The sequence below is a fragment of the Ostrinia nubilalis genome, chromosome 2 (genome assembly GCF_963855985.1).
Source record: "Ostrinia nubilalis chromosome 2, ilOstNubi1.1, whole genome shotgun sequence".
NCBI lineage: Eukaryota > Metazoa > Arthropoda > Insecta > Lepidoptera > Crambidae > Ostrinia > Ostrinia nubilalis.
The window spans coordinates 1,406,885-1,430,857 of record NC_087089.1 but is presented as its reverse complement, the minus strand read 5'-3'; the positions used below and the strand labels follow the sequence as shown (position 1 = coordinate 1,430,857).

General features: G+C 35.7%; 1 protein-coding gene across 9 annotated transcripts in view; it reads right to left on the bottom strand.

The window, feature by feature from the left end:
* Nucleotides 1-23,973, bottom strand: part of LOC135079326 (innexin shaking-B) — a 91,013-nt gene that overhangs the window by 16,951 nt on the left and 50,089 nt on the right. For 8 of the 9 annotated variants that reach the window (XM_063973958.1, XM_063973981.1, XM_063973975.1 and 5 more), the window contains exon 2: nt 16,001-16,689. The exons of the other annotated variant lie outside the window; for it this stretch is intronic. In XM_063973958.1, coding sequence (XP_063830028.1) covers nt 16,001-16,372 — 372 coding nt within the window. In that variant the 5' untranslated portion in view covers nt 16,373-16,689. The remainder of the gene's footprint in view (nt 1-16,000; nt 16,690-23,973) is intronic. 9 annotated transcript variants of the gene reach the window in all.

Below are 23,973 nucleotides of genomic sequence, written 5' to 3'. Positions count from 1 at the left end.
GTAAATTTTTGTCACTTTTTAGTTGTCTGGCGTTTGAACCGAAAAACTTTTATAGGTCTCCCACCGATCTCGTAAGAATTTTGATATATTCGTAGGTGTATAACGACATACCGATTCGATTCGCTTTTCAAGAGTCGCTAGTTCGATCCAAGTTGAACGCTTGAGTACTTATTGTGTATTTAGTGGTGCATAATTTCTTGTCTACGTTAGGCCATGCAAAATAGCAGCTGCAGAGCTGTGCAATGCTGCAAAATAGACATTGAGACAAATAACGTAACTATTTTTCATCAAATAACTTCTGTGTTGCAATAGTCTTTTTAACTGATAGAAATGCCAACTAATTAAGAATAGTTAGTTAGAAATACATTTTCGGAAACCATTAGAAATCCAACACCAAATGTCATTTTAGACGACGTAAAAAATTCAACAAGTTTTCTTTACGAATTCTAGCAAACATTGGCATGGTAAAGGTAAATGGGGCTCCCGTGGTGTGAATTAACGGCTGCCACAAATTAGGAAGGATTATGTTACATGCTAAGTTGCTAACAGCTGATTAGTGCAGATAGTGTGAGCGCACTAATTTGGCAGCGGCTTATTGCGTGTGTTTTAGTGTTCTATAACTGATTCAAAAGAATGTTGTCCGGGATTACATTTACATTAAATGTTGCTTCAATCAACATTCATACTTTTTCGGGAACAATCTATTTTTAACATACTAATAAAGTCCCTTATGATGTCCCAATAAAGTCCCTCATCTTTGAAACTAGCTAAACTTGTACATTAAAACATAATTATAATTAAAATATATACTACACTGGCATTGGGAAGCACCTTAATGAGTGCAGCTTATTAATTTACATAAATCCAAGTTAATCTTAAGCTCGTTAATGAACGAAAAATTTAATTAAAGCAAAAATACGGTTAACCGCGAGTTTGCCGAAATTCTACAAATATGCATTTTATAATAACTTGACGGGTAATAAAGAATCATTAATACTTCAAAGGAAAGTAAAATACCTAGGTGATTAACCTCATGGCCTTTTGTTTCCTGTATTTAATTTACTCTAGTTTTAATTTTAATTGTAACTTTTAAATTTTGGTTGTGGGAAACAATAAATGATTTTTTATTTTATTTATTTTTATTTTATTAAGTTTGCAGTTCTCTCATAATAATAGTGAAAACAAAAACCTCATAAACTTGTTATAATCCCTCAGTGTTGATACACCATCGTTGGTAAACATTGCTCTACTATCTCTAGGTGTAGGTACATAATCACTAACTGGCTCATAATCATTAAAAAGATGTGTTTTCAGGTGCATTTTACCTACTATTAGTTAGAATTGTTGTTTGTTTAGAATGGAATAAATAAATTAATACAGATATAATTTTTAATAAGTACTTGATCATACAGTAAGGGTTGATTCTACTACTCAAACACTTTCCTTCACGACCAGTTTGTATGGGAATCTTTTTTTAAATACCTACGTTTTGTCCCTTGGTCAAAATTGATGCATTTGAGCAGTAGAATAAATAAATAAATAAATATCCTTGGACATTTAACACCGCGCCGCTAGCCCTAAACTAAGCAAAGCTTGTACTATGGGTAGTAGACGACGGATATAAACATACTTACTTAAATACTTTTTTTTGTAAATACATACTTAATATACATAGAAAACACCCAGTCACAGAAATCAAAATTCATCATTTCAATTTCTGCCCGACCGGGAATCGAACCCGGGACCTCTCGGCATAGTAGTCCGTTCTGAACCACTACACCAAACGGCCGACAATTAATCCTTTTTGTTTGATCAAGTATAAAAATAACACACTGTATATTGCACACAGGTGACAATCTGATCCCACCTAAAAAATCATGCAAATAATTTGTAGATTTTTCTAAGACGGCGTCCCTTGGGAGGGAAGACGTGCCCTCACATAACGAGGTTCGGAGGGCCTAATAAGTGCACGCCCCTCCTCACGCTAATATATATGCGGAGGCATAATGACTGGGCTATTGAGGGAACTAATTTATTACACGGGTTATGGTGGCCAATAGATTCCCACGGGCATTCTTGTAGCCTATGTTATTACGCTTGGAAAGTGGTAGAATTGATGTTCTTTACGAAAAAATTGGAGAATGACAAGTAACCAAAAATAACCGAAGAATTTGGCCAGTTTTTGCTAAGAAACGGTATCTTTCAGACAATTTTTAGGCATCTGTATATGTATAAGAATTGTAAAGGCTATAATTTTCTGTGTAATCGCATAGTCCATTCTGTCCCAGGTGCACTTGTAGGACAAGGCTAATCCCGGACTACGAAATTAAATTATGTATACTATCACGCTAAAAATATGCTTCAACAATAGCTAGGGAGAGCCAGTGATTTTAAATTAAATTTAATTCCAGGTATAAATCTAGCACGATCCTGATACCTTACAGGTCCACCATCACCAAGTCAAAAACAAACAAAGCACCATAGTTTTCTCGTAGCTTTTCAGGACATTTCCGACACTGTATTTTTCATACTAGTGTGACCAAATTATACACCACTAACATTTGCCCACGGCTTCACCCGCGTGAGATTTAGTTTGTCACAGATCGTCATAAACTATAGCCTATATGTTATTCTATGTTAAAAACAATAACACTATAAAGTTTCATCAAAATCCGTCCAGTAGTTTTTGCGTGAAAGAGTAACAAACATCCAGACATCCAAACTTTCGCATTTATAATATTAGTAGGATAGGAAATATTAGTAGAATGTCCCGAGATCATCATCCAGAGAAAAAAAAAACAATGCACCATGCTTTCAGAATCGACCTTAAACGAGTACACACTGTATTTTTCATCTTGCCTTACTAGAGTATGACCAAATTCGATCGTGATCCACTACGTTCCGAGCCCTACTGCGCCCGAGGGAAGCCTGCAATCCCATCTACTGTGCGTGTTATTTATGGCTAAACTAATAATGTGGGCTCATGAGACTCTGGCTTATTGGGTATTGTTGACCAAGACTTTAATTTACATCGAGGACGCAATTTGTAGAGGAAAGTAAGTTAGCGTGCTATCGGCCTTAATAAGAGTGTAGTGCGTTCAGGCTTTGTGTTGTAATTAAATGGAAGTCTATAGCTAATAATATAGCCTTTAGCCGCTGTAGGCTGAAATTGTGGTGAAGTTATTAGAATGGGAGTAACCAGACAACGAATATTACCTAAATATTACCTAAGTATTTACTTGTATGCTTAAATGTTTTGGTGTTTATTAGTCGCCTGATAAGCAAAAGATCGTAGGTTCTGCATGTAGGTTCATTATGAGGCATTTTATTGAATCTGCATCGAAATTAATGGTCATAATTATGCCAAAAATTTCCAAATATTTTTTCGTAGATACGATTCCGAGATCGTAAATATTATTATGAATCATTTAAATAATCCGTTTGAATTTTGATAAAATTACTAAGTACCTAGGGTCATCCATATTGACCAATGATTTCGTAACACATACGAGTACAGTTATGTTTTACAACTTTTTAACGAAAAAAGTGTAATGATCGCTCGCAAGGAGCAACATCATAGGTATTATTAGAGGTACGTCACCTCTTGACGGATCAAGATGTATGAGGATGTAGGAGTTACATGTAAATACCGACACCCATTTCCGTGGAGTTTCAGAGTTCTTTAACGATTTGGTTAATAAATGTTGTCTACATACAGATCTAAACACTTGACAGAAGGGATTTTACTCACGGAATGAGGGTTCGGCGAACTAGGCTCGCGAGCGGACAGTGACGATCGGCATTTTTTTTCTCCCGTGTACCCGTTGTTAGTAAACTTTTGATGGATAAAAATATCCATAAAATTTTATTAAATTCCAAGTTAAGTCTTTCTTTATTGGTTGGTTGATTCAGGAATTTGTGATTTTACTGCACAAATAATATTTTTACATTATAATATGTTACTAAATTTGATTTTATTAGAAATCTATTATTGTAGCGTTAGAAGGTAAGTAGGTAATTAAAAATTCAACTTTAACACAAGTTACTAAAATACACAGGTTGTATTGTGTTCCTTTCAGACTCCATAAGATTGGTAATTCATTTATGGGGAAATGTATCAAACTTTTCAATAAATTACCACAAACTGTTGTAGAATTGCTCATTCTCAACATAACTTATGACTATAATTTGTATATTTTAAGATTGTAAACCCTTGAAAAGGAGGCTGAAAACAGTGACTGAGTTTCTTGCGCTGCTTCTTCTCAGCACTGGCCCATTTATTGTCCCGAAGCAGTGCCTAAAGCCTATTTGCAAAAATAAATGAGTTTTTATGAGTTTTATGTATTCGCTGCAGAACCATGCATGCATAGCTAGCCTACTTCTTGATTTCAGATTAAATTCTCTGTTTATCCGCCGCGGGCAATTGATTCCAGTTTTATTGTCAGTTTGTTTATTGCAAGTGTAAATAAATTGACTGTGGACTGTCAAAACATCTTCTTTTTTAAACAGACTTCTCGAAATTTGGATAAACAATTCAAAAGAAAGGAAATATTTTAAGCCAATATATTAAAAATAAGGTCACGGAGATTTTTCTGTAAATATTGAAATATAACGGATGTATATGAATTGCAGATACTGGCTGGAATGACCATTGAAGGGCGAGATTAAACATAAAAAATAAAGGAAATAAAAAAAATAAATTAGAACTTAACGTTTTAAAAAAAACACAAATAGGGTAGAGAACGTGAGAAATTGAATAACAAAGAATAGAAAGGAAATATGCAAAGTAAATAGATCTTGTGAAGGCAGATGGCACTGAAAAGGTTAATTAAATATGACTGAACATGATCATGTAAGAGTACTTAAACAAGAATCCTAGAATATGTCTTGAGAACAAATAGGACTAAAAATATGTAATGATAAAAATAGATTCAGTTACAAGCAAGCATTTGTCCTTGTGGTTTAAATGTGTAGGTTAAAATTTGGAAGTGCCAAGTTTAAAACAGTAAAGCAATAAACAAAATTCAAGGGGATTTCTGCCCTCGACAACAATTATTGTGAACCAGTAATAAATCTTTGGAGCAATAAATCATTTTACATTATTCGCGTTGTATGCAACTAAGTTCGCCGCATTCCCGCGTATGCCAATAATATGTATTTATCGCTTCATTAGTAACTCCAAGTATTTCAGGTTTACTACGTTACAGCTGTAAACTGAAAATATTCAGGGAATGCTAATTGTAACATTTATAGAGTCATTCAAGCAGGGGCAGGTTTTTTTTTTTTTTTTTTTTTTAATTTGTTTCTATGCACCTCTGACGATTGCATATCAGAGCCTTTTTTATTATGTTATTTTCAATTTTTTATCTGGTTTGTTTTTAAAAGGTTTAGTTGGATTTTTTACCTATGTTTATTTGCTTTTAATGTTTGATAATTTTTAAAATAATTATGTTCTAAAATGCTTGTTTTGATTTTACTATTTATCTTAATGTTAGTTCTGTTTTAGATGCCAATTTATGTTTTCTAATTTTTATTATTTCCCTTGTTTTGTCATATCTGATTTATGCTTTGTTCGGTTTCAGGACACAGGTGTTATTTATTTGCTGTCTATTATGGGTATGTTTTATTTATTTTAATATCGAGGTTTCGAAAAATTTTGAATATCTGGTTATTTTGTTACTCATTTGCATGCTAGTACTATATGTTTATCTATCATATTCTAATAATATCTAGAAAACATAGGTCTTATTTGTATACTATTATGTGTGCGCCTTTATGCTGTTTTATGTTTGCGAAATGAGTTTTTATTTCCAAATAGTTCAATTTGGCCATCAAATTGCTATCTATTTGTGTGGTTTCCTTAAATTTTGAATTTATTATTTTTGATATTATTTTATGTTCCAAATTAAAAGCCAAATATTTGCAATTTTTTAGATCCAATTTTAGTGTAATTTTCATGATGCTAATAACTATTTTTTCTTTTTCAGAGTTGCAGCGACGGACGAGGCAGTTGGAGACCGGGATAGTTGTGAGCTGGATGGAGTTATCGCCCGGGGCAACCTTAGCAGTAGGCCACTGTGGATCTGGCCAACGCGTCCCACCGCCTGCGCACTGGGCAGTCGTTGCTGAACGCATTGTGCTGGACGTGCTCCGCTTTGGCTCGCTGGCAGTTCCGGCACGACGGTGCCCCACCAGCGAGCTTCTCGGCGCAGTCGGTGCTAAGGTGAGCAGGGGCAGGTTGCTAGTTGTCTTTTAAGGCCCAGTTTTTTGATTTGTAGTTAAAATAACCAATAATCAAAGAAAGATGTCAAATGACAAGTGGTTAACCTTTAACTGGTGACCTGAAGTCAACAGTGCGTATTTGGTGAGGTGACGTTTAAGAGACGTCAAAGAAAAACTAATGTACAAAAAAATTGGCTAATGTAAAATAAGTTTGAGGCCAAGAATTTAGTAACTTATATAGTTGTCCAAATAATATAAAAACATGGTTTAAAAAAACATTAGTTTTTGGTACAAAATCAGTCTTTATTTGAGCAAGGTACTTTTCATTAAAAAAAAAGTTAGACACCTAAAATGGGCATACTAGCCCCCAGAAATACACTTTGGGACCTTCCTAATCATCATTTTTAGATAGTTTAGATACTGATCAACAAAACTCAGCAGGTAAAGCTATCCTAAGATTAGAAATTAAAAAAACTACAATCATCAAACATCACTTACTAGAAACGTTCACGTCTACAGACATCACAATTTTGCTTTTTTTTTTTTTTTTTTTTTTTTTTTTTTTTATGTGATAGGAGGCAAACGAGCAGACGGATCACCTGATGCTGATGCTTGCAGCAATTTAGGCACATAGGTTTATCATAATAAGTTCTAGTGAACCTAGTACATTTTATTACATGGCTAAGACAAATGGCACATGCTCTTTTAACCCCAGGATGGTTTTGGAACGAGGCAGAAGTCGGTCTAGGTGGTAATTCATCAACACCAACTGAACGCAGCTCGCGGGGTAGGGTAGTCATTATAAGCCACGAGTTTCAATTGAGGTATAACTAAAGAGCTATCCAATGATAATAAGAAGCTGCCCCTAGTTACCTTGTTAGTATTGTCGCAATCACTGTTTAAGATGTAAGAATTTATTCCTGAAAAATATCGACTGAGCTAAGCTATAGAATATGATTATACATAGGACAATAAGGATGTTGAATAGTTGAAACACTTTGTTCCATCTCATCCATCAACCCCTCCTATTTCGTCAGGACACTGTTATTCAATGGTGGATGTGTTGATTTCATCTCCAGATTGCTCAGATTTGGTAACATGCAGACTTTCTATAACGAAGTCAGGATCGACTATATCGTCGTCAAAACTACTACACTCGTCGTCGTTCTCTGTTAGAAGCTCCTGTATTATACCTCGCTGACTAAGAACCCTTCTTCTTTTGGCAGACCTCTTTTGTTTATCGTGAGACATTCTATAAAAGATAATAACAATACATTACCACCGCTGTGACGTCCCTCAAACACTATGAAGTTGTGTAAACTAACTGTGAGGTGACGAACAACAGACACATAGGGAAAATACACTGACCTGACGTCTGTGAAACGGCGAAAGCTCCACACAGGCAACACAGGAGACCCTGAGCTCGTGCGCCTCCTACTGAGCGAAGGTGTATGGCAAACGCGGAAGGTACCAAAACGCACGGGGAGAAGCGACAAAAAGGCGGGGAGATAAATCAAAAAAACGAAACGCGGTGTCTGAGAGACGGGCAGGTCACCAGTTAAAGGTTAAATACCAGAAAAAAATGTTTTTCGAACAATAGCTTGAATTTTAGTACATTTTTTAACTAGTTGTTTACACTTTGTTAATATTGAACTATTAGTAGCAAAATATAACAATTTGTTATTTTAACTATGAATCAAAAAACTGGGCTTAAGTGAACTTTTGGCTTCAGCTTCACTTGCATAGAATTTGATTTGTCACAGAAATGACACAAACGAGCAAAACATCGACTATACTTATTCATCAAAATCGGTTTAGGCATGGTAATGTAATAGAGAGTCTTCACTAAGAGGAAATGGCTCTATCTTAAGGAATTTCTACATGCAGCGTGAGCTATACTGATAAACTGCACTCATAGTTCAATATTGTTTACAAATACCCCATCGCAATATCTCGCACTTAGTCCATTTCCGAACGTTGCGCAAAGGCATTAGAAGTATAGATGAAGTAGTTGAGATACAACTCAATCGGGGCGATTGAGGAAACGCGCGCCGGCGCCGGTTCCTGGTAATGGAGCGTTGAAAGAGGGAATTTGGGCAAGTGGATATACAATTCATTCATACGCATGAAAATGAAATGGAAATGAATAATATGTAGGTATTCAGTTTTGAGCAATATTTTGGCACTTATGAACGTCAAAATAAAAAATAGCCCAAGAGGTAATCAGTGCATATTACTGCAATTGTAATGCATTTTAATGGACTGTCCTGATGAGGAGGGTAGAGCGCTACGCAGTGAGTCTGTCAATGATAAATTTATTAGATGAATTCGGACTATCTTGCTGAAGCGCATGAGGGCCATGCAGTGATTCTGCCAATGCTAGGTTAATAGAGAAATTAGTATGCAGTAGAAATAGTTCGCGCGTGGTTGACATAGGAGGCGGAATGACTAGTCGCTTTGATAAAGTGCAGTATGGTCAAGGTTCGGAAGGGGGAGAGTTTGTATTTATGAGGACAAAAAGTAAGGAGCTAAATAATGTAGAGTCAAGAGGAAGGGAGTAAAATAAGTAGCACTCTCGGTGACAAAAATATTATTTTTTTCTATTTTTCCAGCAACATTTAACACTGGTGAAAGTTACAACATAAAGGCGGTCCCAGTTTGACACCAGATTTGTTACCTCAGTTGTTGTCAACGACCTACATAGTAGACTTAATACATATTTAAAATATTTTCAAACAGTGTGAATCACATAATTTTTACTATTTATTCCTATAAAAGTTTATTGCAGATAGCTTTTGCCCGCGGCTTCACCTGCGTGAAATTTTGTGCCACAGATTCGCATAAATTATAGCCTATATGTTAATCTGGGTTACAAATAATAATACTGTAAAGTTTCAACCAAATCCGTTCAGTACTTTTTGCGTGAAAGAGTAACAAATATCCACACAAACTTTCACCTTTATAATATTAGTAGGAAGATTATGGTCTTTGACATACAGCATTATAATATAAATCTGCCTTCACGCTATATCTGCTTAATATCAATTTATCAGTACCCAAACATTTACTTGAACTTGTTTTGGAACGTAAAATTTTACTGCACGTAAAGGGAGCACCGTCCTTTCAGAGAGCTGCGTGCGCGCAGGTTCTGAACGCAGTTATTATTACCAAGTTCCTCTGCTTTATTTATGTTTCGTGAGTTAGTACAAATATTGTATTAATTGGTTGCAAACATGAATGAAATGTTGGGTTGGGACAAAGTTGCAATAGTTACTTATCAATGTAATAAAAGTAGAAACAATTAGAGCTAGGAAGTAAATAATTAATAAAGACTGATGATTACAAGTAATACCTATCTGAAAATAGACCTTATGAAGTACAAAAAGTTAGTTATTAGTATGATACTCGATAGAATTTCTAAGACAGATAGAAATCTGTCGTGTTTTCATTTATTCATAAAATATCATAGTAGAATTGGTTAAATTGAAAATAATAATTTATGATGGATGAAAATGTCATAGGGTCTGATTGAGCCATGTAAGATGCCTATAACGTTTCCTGAAGTCTGACACCGGTGTAAGATTTTATTGGAATACTTCGTAAACAAGCATTATCCAACTTGAATCTAATGCATCAGAATTGCATCCTAATCTGAAACAAATCCGTCAATTTGACATGGCACAGTTACGCAAATATCAATTCAAAATTGCGTGTATCGGAACGCATCCATCATCCGTCGCGTCCGGCGTGACGCGACACGACACGCGACACGTACGGCGTGATTTATACTCTGTGCTGTTTCCAATTCTGTGTGGCCAGTCATGTTCGAAATTTGAGTTCTTCTTTTTTGTCGAGTGGCGACACTCGTAGGTACTTTTATGGACAGAAAAGATTGTTTTAATAGGCTAGATGACAAAATTTCAATTATTTGTCCGTCAGACAGATAATTAGAAAATATTAGACTCATATTTTTTATTTTCTTTCATAATTAAAAAACAGTGCTACATCGAGTTGAAATGGCGCGTTACGTCACGCTTGAGTAGATTTTTTACTCAAAAGTGACGTCACGCGACATTTCAACTCAATTTAATACTGTAATGGTTCGATTATAAAAAAAAAATGTCTCAATTTTTTTATTATCTGTCTGACGGACTAAATAGAATTTAGATTTCATTACCCAGCCATCATCCTTTGAGAAGTAAATTAAAAAAACAAGATATTTGTCTAAATAAATCCAATAGAACTACACAACATAACAAAATATCTAAAAAGTCTATAAAGCCTCCGGACCCGATACGTATTGTACATTATTCACAAATTTATGCCGAACCCTTAGGGCAAGTCTTTACAAAATTGTCAATAGAGAGTTTTTATAACTTTTAGAGAGCTTGATTAACTAATAACGAATCTGTAAAACAGATATTGTTACATCTTAATTAAAGTTGTTTCCACAAATAAAATTCCAGTATAGTCATTTCGTCGGCCGTTTGGTGTAGTGGTTCAGAACGGACTACTATGCCGAGAGGTCCCGGGTTCGATTCCCGGCCGGGCAGAAATTGAAATGATGAATTTTAATTTCTGTGACGGGTCTGGGTGTGACTATGTATAATATTTATGTATTAAAAAAAAAAGTATATAAGTAGTATATCCGTTAAGCTAGCACCCATAACACAAGCATTAAGTTGCTTACTTTGGGGCTAGCTGGCGCTGTGTGAAATTGTCCAAAGATTTATTTATTATTATTTATTATATTATTATTTAGAAGCCAAAAATACTTGGCAACCGACAAGCCAAGTTTCAGTGCATTCGTGGAGCACCCGATTTGGTGTCCAGATGCATGTGGGTTCCAGTTCTCGTAACGCGGAAAATCGCGAATAGAAACTGTCATGTCCGAAGACAAGTTATTGTGGTTGTTCCTTTACTGTTCCTAGGAATCGGTTGGTTAGCTAAAATAAACACGCTAATGTTTGTTCGTTTTGTCGCATGGTGCTGGTGAACTGCATTTATATTTTGCGGAAAATGCTGAGATTATTTCATTTCAGTTGTCGCATGAAATTGTAAAAATGGTTGCGGTTCTACTTCAAATAAATTACAATTTCCCTTGTGTTTATCAATCAGAACAACTTTAAGTAGGTACCTAGGATTTGCATTTCTAATAGATAAACATTTTCTTGCTTTGCTCAGATCGGAACTAAGTGGCGCTGTGTACGATGTTTGATATTTACATTTCGGGGAAAACATCATTTGTTAGATCTAAATGCATACCTCTGTTGCCACCAAAATGATGGCGAATTCGCTGAAACTGATCTGCATTACAGCGTTCAATACACTTATTTACTAAAGAACAAAATGTCACCCAATATGACGCGCACGCTAAATCTTCATGACCCTGCAACATTGCTAAGTGACCCGCAACATGACCAATCTAAATTTTGCGATGCATTTACGTGACGTGGAACTTGTTACTAGCTAGCTGTCGCTCCAACTTAAAAACCACTAAATTCAAAAACCTGATAAAAATAAAACGAAGCTAAACGAGTATAAATAGCAAATATTTAGAATTAATTTCAAAAAATAAAAGAAGTTTATGTCTTTTTTAAATAAAGCACATGCGTCATTGTCTCCAGGACGTCCCCGGTATTTAATGAGTGACATTTTCCGCAACATTTCAGCCCGTTAATTCCCCAGTCTGTCCAAGGCTTAAGGCTTATAATCACAAAGGAACAGTCATGTTTGTGTACAGAATACTTTTATATCATTACCCGAACGTTAGTACTCTCATTTATGCAGTGATGTAAAGCATGCAAAGTGGTAATTCACACTTTTATCTCGTTTAAACTCGGCAATCGCATCAGGCAGTATTCCAGGCGTGCTCGTCTGGTGCCGACTTAAAAATATATCTCCGAATGCAGCGATCAAGCACCTTTGGACTAAATATTTACGTCTGCCCGTCTTGCGAGAACGTGTATTGTCGTTATTAAAAATTCAAAACAGAATTTTATTAGTTGGTAATAGGACGAGCTGGTTCGATCGAGTTACATTTTTGTTCAGTTTGTACTTTGTAAGCTTTTGTGAACATAATAATATGACTTGTATTATAATGTGGAGGAGGTTGAAATTGCATCATAATTCATAATATTTATCCTGACGTGAAAATGCTTCACGTAATAAAAACCAACGGCCTCAGAGCGGTTTAAGATTTTCCGAAAGTTCTTACATCTTTTTCCAACTGTCTTAATGCGTCAAGACATCTGTCATGTATTTTAATTGGGCTCAGCTATGACCATCACTCATCATCACTTAGTTAACTAACCTTGACAATTTCCCGTAACAGATCAGGTGAAGCCGTGTCGCAAGCTAGTAGTCCGTGCCAAACAAACTAACTAAAACAAAACGTATTATTAGACTGACGACCCGTTTAGTTATTACTATCGTTAGCCGTTAAACAGTATCGTTAAGGCAAAGCGATTCGAGGTTGCTGTGATTTTCATTATAAATTAAATTGTATTCAAAATATTGGACATCAATTTTGCTTAATTGAATTAGATTATGAACCAAAACATTGGACATAAAAAAATAGCTTATCCGTAGAATTTTCTTCCAATACAAAAGGATGACTCTCTATAATTTACCAAAGGCAAACGGAGGAGTTGGTCTTCACTCCACACCCTGATTGTGAGGTTTGATGTTAGCACATTTTCCCCCTTAGTTACTACATCCATACGGGAAGACTGAGAGTTGTTCTACTCTGATGGAATCATACGGTTAAAATTAAATTATTCTGTTAAGTAAATTAAAGAGATTCGCCTTAAACCATTTGCTCAAAACGGATGCGTGAGTGTGTCGAAGTTCGGACAGATGATCGAGCCACAGGATGACGAATTTAATTCGCACTGCGTTAACGACCGAATTCCACCAGATCACCGTTTGTTTACCTCTACTCCAACCTTCGATTTTATTCTTATCACCTCAAGGAAACTTATCCTATCATGACCAGTTGGTGTATCGAACGTGTAGAACAATAGGTGTCGTAAAACTAAATAAAACTTAACGTTGGTTAGTCAACACCTGTATTTTTGGATGATGTGTGATTTCATTGCACGGTCATTATAAAATCTAACTAAGGTGTAAACATAATCGCCTACGAAGATCTATTTAGAAACCAAACATACAGTAACTATCTGAATACACGAAGAAATTGCCTGCTAAATTATTGAATTACTTACATTATTAATGTATAAAGAAACCATCTATGTTTTTGGAACAGGAACACATAGCTGTTTGTATCTATCTGTTTCCTTTTCATTGCTCATATTCAGTTGCTTCAAGGGAAAAGTAATTGTCAAAAATGTAAATATGTACTAAACAACCAACAGACAAGGTTACCCAGTTTTTAAATCGTACTCATAACCAGCTCCAATGTCCCGTCCAAAAGTCCACAGCATTAACAAACACTCATTTGCACTAAAAAGGGGCGGTTGCATCGGTGCGATAATTCGTACACGATAAGACTTTTCCAAGAGTTCCAAGCCAATCTGTAAATCGTATCGGCACTTGGGTTGACTGGAAAGCGGCTAATTTTGGCAAGGAGCATTGTTTTTTCTGGCGACGACAGGACGAGCTCGCGCGGAACGAATGCAAATTATTATGTTCCATGATTACCATGTAACACAACCATCGGACCGATTAAGATTAGGTATCGTTTCAAGAGATGCTTTTTAGTAAAGTAGAACAGGAATAATATGCATGAAAACTTAACTATGTTTTGACTGTTTCACAACTACTGTTACGAACGGCCTCCTTTTAATAGTCTGTTTTTATAATTTTATTTTTTTCTATGATTTGTCATCTGGTCAGCTGTCTGTTTTGGTTCTGTCGCTGTGATCCTGTATGTTCCTTTATTCCTTAATATAGCCCTTTCCCTGAGCCCGGGTATCATTTTTACTCCTTTTTATCCCAATTCCTAACAACTACTGTCTTTGTGAATTTCAAATTTTAGCGTAATAGAGAAACTAGACCTAGGAAAATTAATGGCATTTACTTCAATGCTACCTTTTATCTCAAAAACATCTTGAAAGTGTGAATTAAGGAAACATTGCTTACGAACATAATTTCTGTTTTAGGCATAATTATGAAAATTATCGTTTTAGTTTTAAGCCAGAAATAAATTATTGTATAAAATAAAATAAAATTCATAAAAATTCTTACTTTAGTATTTATTATTAGTTATTTCAAATTTATTAAAAACCTACATTGTCTTGTTGCGCTTTGTTCAACCAAAAGACGTCCATTGCTGGACAAAGTTTAACTATAGCTTATTCCCAAATTCGTCAAAAACACTTGCCAAAATTCTTTCAAAAACGCATTTCCTTAAAATTTTTAACTTATTATAGGGAAATAAAGATAAAAATCGCATCAACGAGCCCGCGTCTTAGCCCCGATCATCAGAATAAAAATCGCGATGTGTCTCGGTGGCGCCTGCTGATTACCATCCGTGCCGCGGTCGACGTCGACCTAATTTTTGTCTCGTTTGCATTACGACGCCCTTGCTTCCTTCCCGAGCGAGCTACGTAATGGAGAGAAAGAAAATTATTGTTTTGAGAATTCTGATACGACGTGTGGTAATGATTCCACTTTTGGTGATTGAGTTCTTGTAAAAGTTTCTGTTTCAAATCAACTCATGTTACAATTGAATTGGAACACAAGTTAAAGGTATGTATAGGATTTTTTACATATTTTTCATTTTTAAATACACATCTACTTATAACGATACTCAATTGACGACAAGTGAAATTAAAAACTCTCGCATCGATAGAATCCTATTCAATATTGCACTAATCACTGACTTGAAGCTGTTTTAGAGTTGAGATGAATACTTGACTTTTCAAACAGACTAATTACCTGATTATAATTAAAGCTTTTGTTCTAAAAATTATGATGTAATACCAGCTTAAACATGAATCACTGTTCTTATGTAACTACATTATGAAATCCAGCTTTAACATCTCAGTACTTTGTAACAGAAAATAATAAATGACTTACAATTTAGGAGCAGACATCCGTCAACACACAAACTAGATATTTCAACAAACTTTGAAAATGTTAATAAAATAAATACGCAAATATTTTTATGAGACGTGAGAATTCAACAAGATGGAGTCACTAGTTGTCTGAGATATTTATGAAGAAAGACATTAAAATTATTACTACAATATTTATGTTACAGATGAAAATCCTTTTCATCACCTCCAGACCTTTTTATTACAAGCAGTTTACACTTTGAACATATTTATTTAGTTTGGAATAGTTTTATAGATGACTCTATAATATAATATTCGATGTTAAAGTTTTACTAGCATTCCATTTCTAAGGTTAACTGCTACAAACACGATCTGTTTTATGTAAAGGTGAATTTCTAATTTGCTTTCTGAAATAAGTTTCTTCTTAGCATAGTTTTATATTGTCAGTGTTTAAGACTAGATGTCTAATATAAGTTGTGTTTATTATGCGCAGACGCGTTGTCAGTGTGTTGTGCCGCGCGTGTTTTCTATACATACTGAGGTACTTGCATACAATGATTAAATCTGTCGTCCCGCGTACCGCGGCGGAGCGCGGCGCAGTGTGATAATCGCCATAGAGTCGAATTTGAATTGTAACGTAGTCGTATTAGATACTCCTGTAATTAAAATGGTACAAAATGCTGTGTAAGAGAGGGTTCATTTCAAATTCAAATTCTATTGAATTTGAAATGAAATCTAACTTAAAATCTAGGACTTACCTGAAAGAATAGACAGAAGCACACCCATTGGTAGTATTTGTAGATCTTCCTGTCGCTCATATCTTCCGTCCCTTTCTCGCGGCTGTTCCCGATGCCCGGGTACGGGACCTCCACGCCCACCTTCTTGTTGAAGAAGCTCTTGAGGGTATACGTGGAGTGGATCCAGCAGTAAGTGTTCAGGACGTCCTCCGGGATGTCCTTGGTGTGGATGCAGTCGATCGGGTTCCCCACGTACTGCCTCGTGGTCACGATCAAACTGAACGCGATCAGCAGGATGACCGTTATAGAGTAGTGCAGCCTGAATACCGGCGAGTCGATTTGTACATAGTTCACCTTTATAAGATTCTTTAAACCACGAAAAACGTCTAACATCTTAATCGCTTGAGTCCTTTCTCGGGTGAGTCCGCGCGAGGGACGTCTAACATTATTTCGTTTACTATATTATTGTACGGAGCACCAGTGATATATTCACTAATAGTTTATTCAGTTCGTTGTTTTAAGGCACTTGGAGGCAGTGTTTTGTTCCCTGGTTCATCATACGCTTCGCCTACGTTGCAGTTTCTTGGGTATTTTTATGAATTTTAAAAGCGATAGCGCTTGTGTCATGTTTTCTTCGTTTCATTATTGGGGGTTTTCATAGATGTTCTTTGAGACGCGTCATTGGTATTATTTGAGAGCCGATGTAGAATCTAAACAAATCATTTCGTTATACAGGGTGTTGTTTTAAGGTATCTACGATTATTTCTTTAGAAAATAATTGTAGTTTTAAAACAACAGCCTGTATATGACCGATCGCCGGAGCACCTCTATTTGTTTTAGTGTCTGGACGTGAAAAAGCGTGTCATGTGTCAACTACCGGATTTATGGATCATCTCAAAGGTTTAAACAAAGCTTAACTATTACCTAGATCGTATAATCCATGTTTGCATAAACTACATTGAACCTAGAACGTGTTCTAGTTTGTTTTTAAAGTAACACACTGATTTTAAAACGCTGAAAATTTGTAAAATGAATAGACAACCTAATTCGTTTTTGGATACTGTTTTTTGGGCCTTTTTTTGTAGGATTTGAATGGAAATAGAAGGCTCTATTGTATTCGTAGGTAAACCCTAAGGAATAAGATTCACACATGACGTTAAACTTTAAAAAAAGTAGATTATTACATTTGAAAATTACTACAATTTTACCCAATATCTAAGTAGCTCAGATGGTCAAAGCAGTTGCCCGGCAAGTGAAGGGCCATATGGGTTCGATTCTTATCCGAGACAATTGATTTTTTCAAGTTATTGAAATTTTTTCTTAAAAAAAAGCTTATTTACAAAAATTAGTCATCCCTAACCAAAACACGAACTATCTCATAACAGACAATTTACGTCAATGCAAGTCCCTTTGATCCGCCATCGCTCGGTACGCATCACCTGTTGCCGTAATAACTCATGGTATGATTTATCTGACGGCAACGAACGCAGGCGCAGCGCTGTCAGCCATGTTTTTGTTGCGTTAACCTTCTTTTGTTTCTACGTCATCATTCTGTCACTGGTCGGTTAACATAATATTTTAGGTTATAAATTAATTAAGACGTAGTTTATTATAATTTTTTGTTTAGTTTCAGTGAAAATTATTGGGATCACTTCATGTACGAGTATGTAGAGTCTCGCGCACTCAGTTCGTCTTTGTATTTGCATAAATTCTTTGCATTTGTATAAAAAAAATTCTAAAAATATTTTATGTATTTTGAAACAATTGAAAAAGGGATTATTGAGAAAGGTAAAAAGCTAATTTAATAAACGTTTTCTACATCAGAAGCCAGTAATTAATAAAATAAAGTACTTTATGACATGAAAATGGCTCTTTTATAATTTATTTCTTTCTTTTCCATTAATTGTATTTTTTTTGTCTTCATGATGCACAAAAGCAATGTTTGTCTCAAATTCAACTGAAACCGTAGAAAGAAAGTACATTTACTGTAGTAATTTAGCTCAAGACTAAAGAGAGCAAACTTATTTAGAGGCCTTTAAACAAGCCGTAGCTGTAGGTCAACTGAAAGAATGAGAAAATCTAATAAAGCTACCTACGTCTTTCCATTGAATAAAGGAACCTGTTTTTTCTTTAGTTATGTTAATACTAAGTTATTTTTATTGCCCCAAAGCACGTCTATTAAGCAGACCAACACATATTTTCTCTAAACAAAACAAAATCGAATTCAAACGACATGCTACTAATACTCGATCTATGTTTAGACAAAGGAAAACCATTAAAGCAAATGTTCAAAATAAATCAACGTTTCAGAATAAAATGGCAGACCTTGAACGTGTTTGAAATGAAATAATTTCTTCTGCTGAAAGGTGGAGACATAAATATCGGTAGTTCTTTGTGGACTAATATATTGGTACGGTGTTTCTTGGCGATTTATTACAGCGATTAGCGAGATGAAGATGGTAAATTAATGTTGTGGTGGCTTTAGTTGATACTAGTTTTAACCGACCGAAACTATTAAATTACTGTGTATTTGTCACTTTTTGTAGAAAACTCTAGTTTTTGACAACGTTAAATTACGAAGCTAAAAGCAAATTACAAGCTGACTAAATATTAAAATTTGACCACAGCTGCACAGGCATGAAAAATTGCCTTGAGATTTGGGATCATATTCTAAACCAACATGATCCCCACGAGGGGTTAACGGGACTAGTAATTTGTATTTAGAAATTTACAAATTACTAATATTCTTAAAATAAAATCCATTCAATTCAAACAAAAATAACACTTGCGATCGGAGCCCTATGGTCAATTTAAAAAAAGTACGTAAACATTAAAAAATCTATTGTGACATTTGAAAAAGTGTAACACATTTTGCCATTCATAATGTTCTACTTTTGAATACGAGTTATACAAAGTGATTATTCAAAAGTAACATAATTGTAACGTTTTTGAATGGTTGAGGTGAAAACAGTTTAAATGTATTATCTAATGAATAATACTGAAAGTTCGTATATTCTAAAGTGTCCATACAAACTACAGATCCAATCCAAATAAACGGGCAGGGCTCTCTGTAAACTTTGTTTCTGTAGAGTCGGGCTAATCGGAAAGTCGTTGTCCCAAATTAAGTTGCTATTTATCCCTTCAATCTGAAATGAGAGTGGGTTTCATCACGTTTCAAATATATTTAGGAAAATATAATATTTGCTTTATTAGTGTTTACGATGCAGAAAAAATTCAAACGTAAGCCGTGAAATGTGAGAAAAGTCAACGCTCTAAATAAGTAGAGATTTTGTATTGAATCAAGAATCTTTACTCATCAACTAACCGGTTAACGTTAGAGTTACGGTTAAAGTATAAAGTTAGGCTGTGCAACTCAGCCTAATATTGATAAACGCGTGATATGGGTGCAACAATTTTTCGAAAAATACCAAATTAGATGGATCTTAATGAAACTTCATAACGTAGCTTGTACATTAACATACTCGTAGTTACAGTAAATTGGTAATTTAAAAATCGATATTTTTAAACATATATAAGGCCTATCTGGACATATTTATTCTACGTGTAAAAACGTTAAGATCGTATTACACTTAAGAATGTATACGTCAAAAATGTGTGTAAAGATCGCGTGTTTTCTAAACATCCTGCGGGGATGAAAGGGCTATTGTCAGACGCCATTTTTCTCGTGTCACCTGACAGCTCAATGGAGTCTCCAGACTCTTCTCGCCAGTTCACAAATCAATAGGTAAGTGGTCTAAAAAGGTGAACATTCTGTGTACCAAACTTTTTGGTCGCGCCGCTTACCATTTAAAAAGTAACGTGAGAAAAAACATAAGAACGTCTAGTAATGCGATCGACTTTTGTTTTATTTTCAAATGCATGTTCTCTTTTGTAACATTATGTCACAATTATCTCTTTACTCGTATACAATCGTAATACCTACTCGTACTTAGGTATGCATTAATTTTACCTACTAATATGCTAATGACGAAATTATACCTACTTCGTTCGTTCGTTCGTTTCAGCCAAATGACGTCCACTGCTGGACAAAGGCCTCCCCCAAGGTTTTCCATAATGAACGGTCCTGCGCTGCCCGCATCCAGGCTCTTCCCGCGACCTTTACCAGATCGTCGGTCCACCTAGTAGGAGTATACCTACTTAATACGAGTATAATATGAGTAGGTTGAAGAGTCAACATAGATTGCTAACTTTAAGAAATTACAAGCTAGAGCCAAGAGCATAAATAAAATACATTTTTTAAAAGATATTGTTTTCTTGTTTTTCGACACGTACAAGTAGTAGTTTCAATTATTGCCGATCGTTCTGTCTGTACCGATAAAACTTAAATATGATTAGTTTATGAGTCCCACTAAACAGGCGATATATTACTCATGCTTCGCGGCAGCGCTCGGCGGCCATTTGTCAAAATTAAACGATCAAAATCGCGGAAACGAGGCAAATGGACCATTTCATTCGAGGACCGCTTCAAAGTCTTTAATTCGTGTTTGACAAAAAAAGGTGAAAGAGATTTAAATTCGTGCGGCTTTTGTTAATTTGGCAAGTGAAAGTTTTTTCTGGATGTGTCACCGTAAATTGTGAATTCCGTCAGATTATAATCTGACGTAGTTAGATGTAACCTAACCTAGTCCACTGTTAGTTTACAATCGCATGCGTCATATTATAAACTGACGAAAATCACATTTTACGTTGACAGATGTAGCATGGATATAACACAGTTTATTACTGTTTGAAGCATGCATGATTAAAAAATACCGCTTACATACATAAAATATAGATTTTTCATCAAATGTTTGAATAAAACCTAAAAAGCTGATTTTGAAATTATTTTGTCATTTTTACAGTGGGTAAAAATGATGGAAAATTACGCATTTTTCAACGTAATAATTGAGCTGATGGCCAATTTATAATAAGTAAATAACAATTTGTTTACGAAAATTGCCGTATCAGTTTTCAGAGTCAGCCGAGACAGATGATAACTTGTCATAAACTCGACTAAAAATTATGGCATGTTCATTTTGGTATTATTCATATTTTATAAAAATACATAAAAATACGAGTAACTTTGACTCTGTTTTCTTTCGTTTTTCAGAATTGTTAAACTTGAAATGACTGTCAAACTCCATACAAAAACACCGGTTATAGTTACGGTTAAAGTTAAATCGCTTTAACTCATTTAGAAATTAATGTATAATTTATTACTATTTAATTAATTTTTAGTTTGCACTCTGTATTAATTTTAACTGTGGAAATTTTGCTGATTTCTGTCCTATTTTTTGTGTAATTATTTGTCTGTATATCAAAATTGTTTGTTTCCCTAATATAAAGAAATAAATAAGTTCATTTATTTATTAATATGTATAAATAAATAAATAAACTTATTTATTTAAATAAACTTCATACGTGATCGTTAAGTGTTTTTATTGTAATACAAATGAATAATCATATTATTTTGTCACACATTATGAGTTGTACGTTTCTCAATATTTTTTCATTTCCTTCCCCGGGACTGACAGGTCTTTTAGGTTTCCTGCCAATTCGCCTAGAGGGCGGCGGAAATGGACGCGCTTTACGGCGAGCTTCCCGCAACCCTTCTACTTAGGCTGGATTGGTTGCTACAAATAGTTTCGGTTTTTATGTAAGAAGTTCGAATCAGCTGTTGACATAATGTTGAGTAGACGGCACATCAGACAGGCATAAAATTTTTCTAGTCTTAGATAGTGTTACACTCGTATTTAAGAAAGAAAGAAAAGAAGGAAAGAAACATTTATTACGATATACATCACTTAGTCACTCTGGTTCTCCTACGGATCTCCTCATTTCTGATTCGATCACGCAGGGAAACTTCGAGCATAGCACGCTCCATCGCTCTTTGGGTGACCTTGAGCCTTCTTATGAGGCCCATAGTAAGCGACCACGTCTCAGAGCCATACACCATCACTGGCAACACACACTGGTCAAATACTTTTGACTTGAGACACTGACATAGCCCGCAGAATCGCTAAAATCAAGTGGCAGTGGGCGGGGCACATAGCTCGAAGAGCTGATGGCCGCTGGGGCAGGAAAGTTCTTGAGTGGCGACCACGAGCTGGAAGACGTAGCGTGGGCAGGCCTCCCACTAGGTGGACCGACGATCTGGTAAAGGTCGCGGGAAGTACCTGGATGCAAGCGGCGCAGGACCGGTCTTTGTGGAAGTCCTTGGGGGAGGCCTTTGTCCAGCAGTGGACGTCTTTCGGCTGAAACGAACGAACGAACGAACGAACATCACTTAGTTAAGGACAGAGAACGTATGTACACAAAAAAGACAGAAATAGCACATACTTAAATATTACAAGGAAATAAAAAGTGAACTGAGCAGTGCTATCCTGTCGCAACAGCGATGCCCATCGCAACAGCGATGCCCATCGCAATGGGACTCCACTCAGCATATGCCATAGCCCACGGTGGGGAAGGCCACGACGCTGGTTTTCAGTGGGCCCCATGCCGAGTGGTAACCGTGCATCGTATTCACAAACGATGCTTGCTTAAGTGAAGCAGCAAATTAAACGCACATCGTTGAATAGAGCTCCGTGAGTGGTTCGTGTGTGACCCTGTGCGTCCACGCGCACTGTGAGACCTCCCTACATAGTAATGTTTGTGAATACGGGCGTTAGTTTTCTATATAACTTTTCTTAGAAGACAAATTTTCAGGAAGCTTATTTTCTTTGCTGATTGATCCAATAGTAAAAAAAGCTTGTAATATGTTCATAATCATTAGTACAAACCCTTCTGAAATTACTCTGGTTAAAAAAGGTTACTCTGTTGGTCAGCGCATCACTTGCAAACGGTTGAACAAGTCTGGCTTGTCTAACTAATAAACGTGCATTGGTTCAAAAGTTGTCTAAATATGAATTAAATAAAATTTTTTGGGAATAATTATACACGTTAATTAAAAAGTTTGTGCGTTCATTGTTGGTCATACAGTAATGACGTTTATGTTGTAAGGGAACAAAGCGATCGTGACCTCAACTCCGAGGTCGCCCTAAGGATGAGGGTAATCACCTACCAGAGATGATCGCAAAACCACGCGCCGTCTGACGTAGTAGTACAGTTGATCCCAATATTAATACAACTATCATGAATTCAGATAAGCAAAGGTCATATAGCTTCTGGATAGTGCATGTCCCTTCGTTGCGAATAAACAAAGGTAACTGGGATGGGAAGAAGTGGCGGAAGAATCTTTCCGCCACTTCTTCCCATCGCCAGCCCATAAAATATGTTGGCCCGAAGTGGTGGTAGGGCAAGCTATATTTGGGACGTGTCTAAGCGCCCTGGAAAATACCTATGTACTGAATAAACTATTTAATTTGAAACAAATCTTTGATTAGAAAGTGAAATTGATACACTTATTTGATTTAGAAAAATGGACAGGTAATTGTCGTCAACTCTACGAAAACGATGGTATGCCGTATTAGCCAAAATACTGGGGAATCATAAGTATGTGCGAAAAGACCGCCTAGTTGTACCTTGTGTGTTCCTTTTCTTTCTGTTCTGTTCTTTGGTGTGCAATAAAGAGTATTTATTATTATTATTATGTAGTTGATAAAGGCGTGATTACTCAAGATATTGTCTCTTGTCTGATATTGTTGTCAACTGTACTATCACATGAGGCCTATGAAGAGACGCATGAATTCATTGAGTACAAATAATACTACGAGTAATATTATGTATGCATCTACATTACTAAAAGTACTTTGATTATTATAGGTAGCTATAATGTTGGATAAAATATGAATAGCGACTGTATAAACAGAATTATTCATCTCCATATCTGCATTAGTGTGGGTCGTCGTCAAACCGTCAAATTGGCCCTTAGCAAGAGTTGGCAAGTTTAACAATGACTCCATTGGCCGGTACAGCATTGTTCAGCGCCCGAAGTTTGCTTTGACAGCCGTCGATGTTCCGTTGTTAACGAAGGGTACTCCGTATCTTGATGA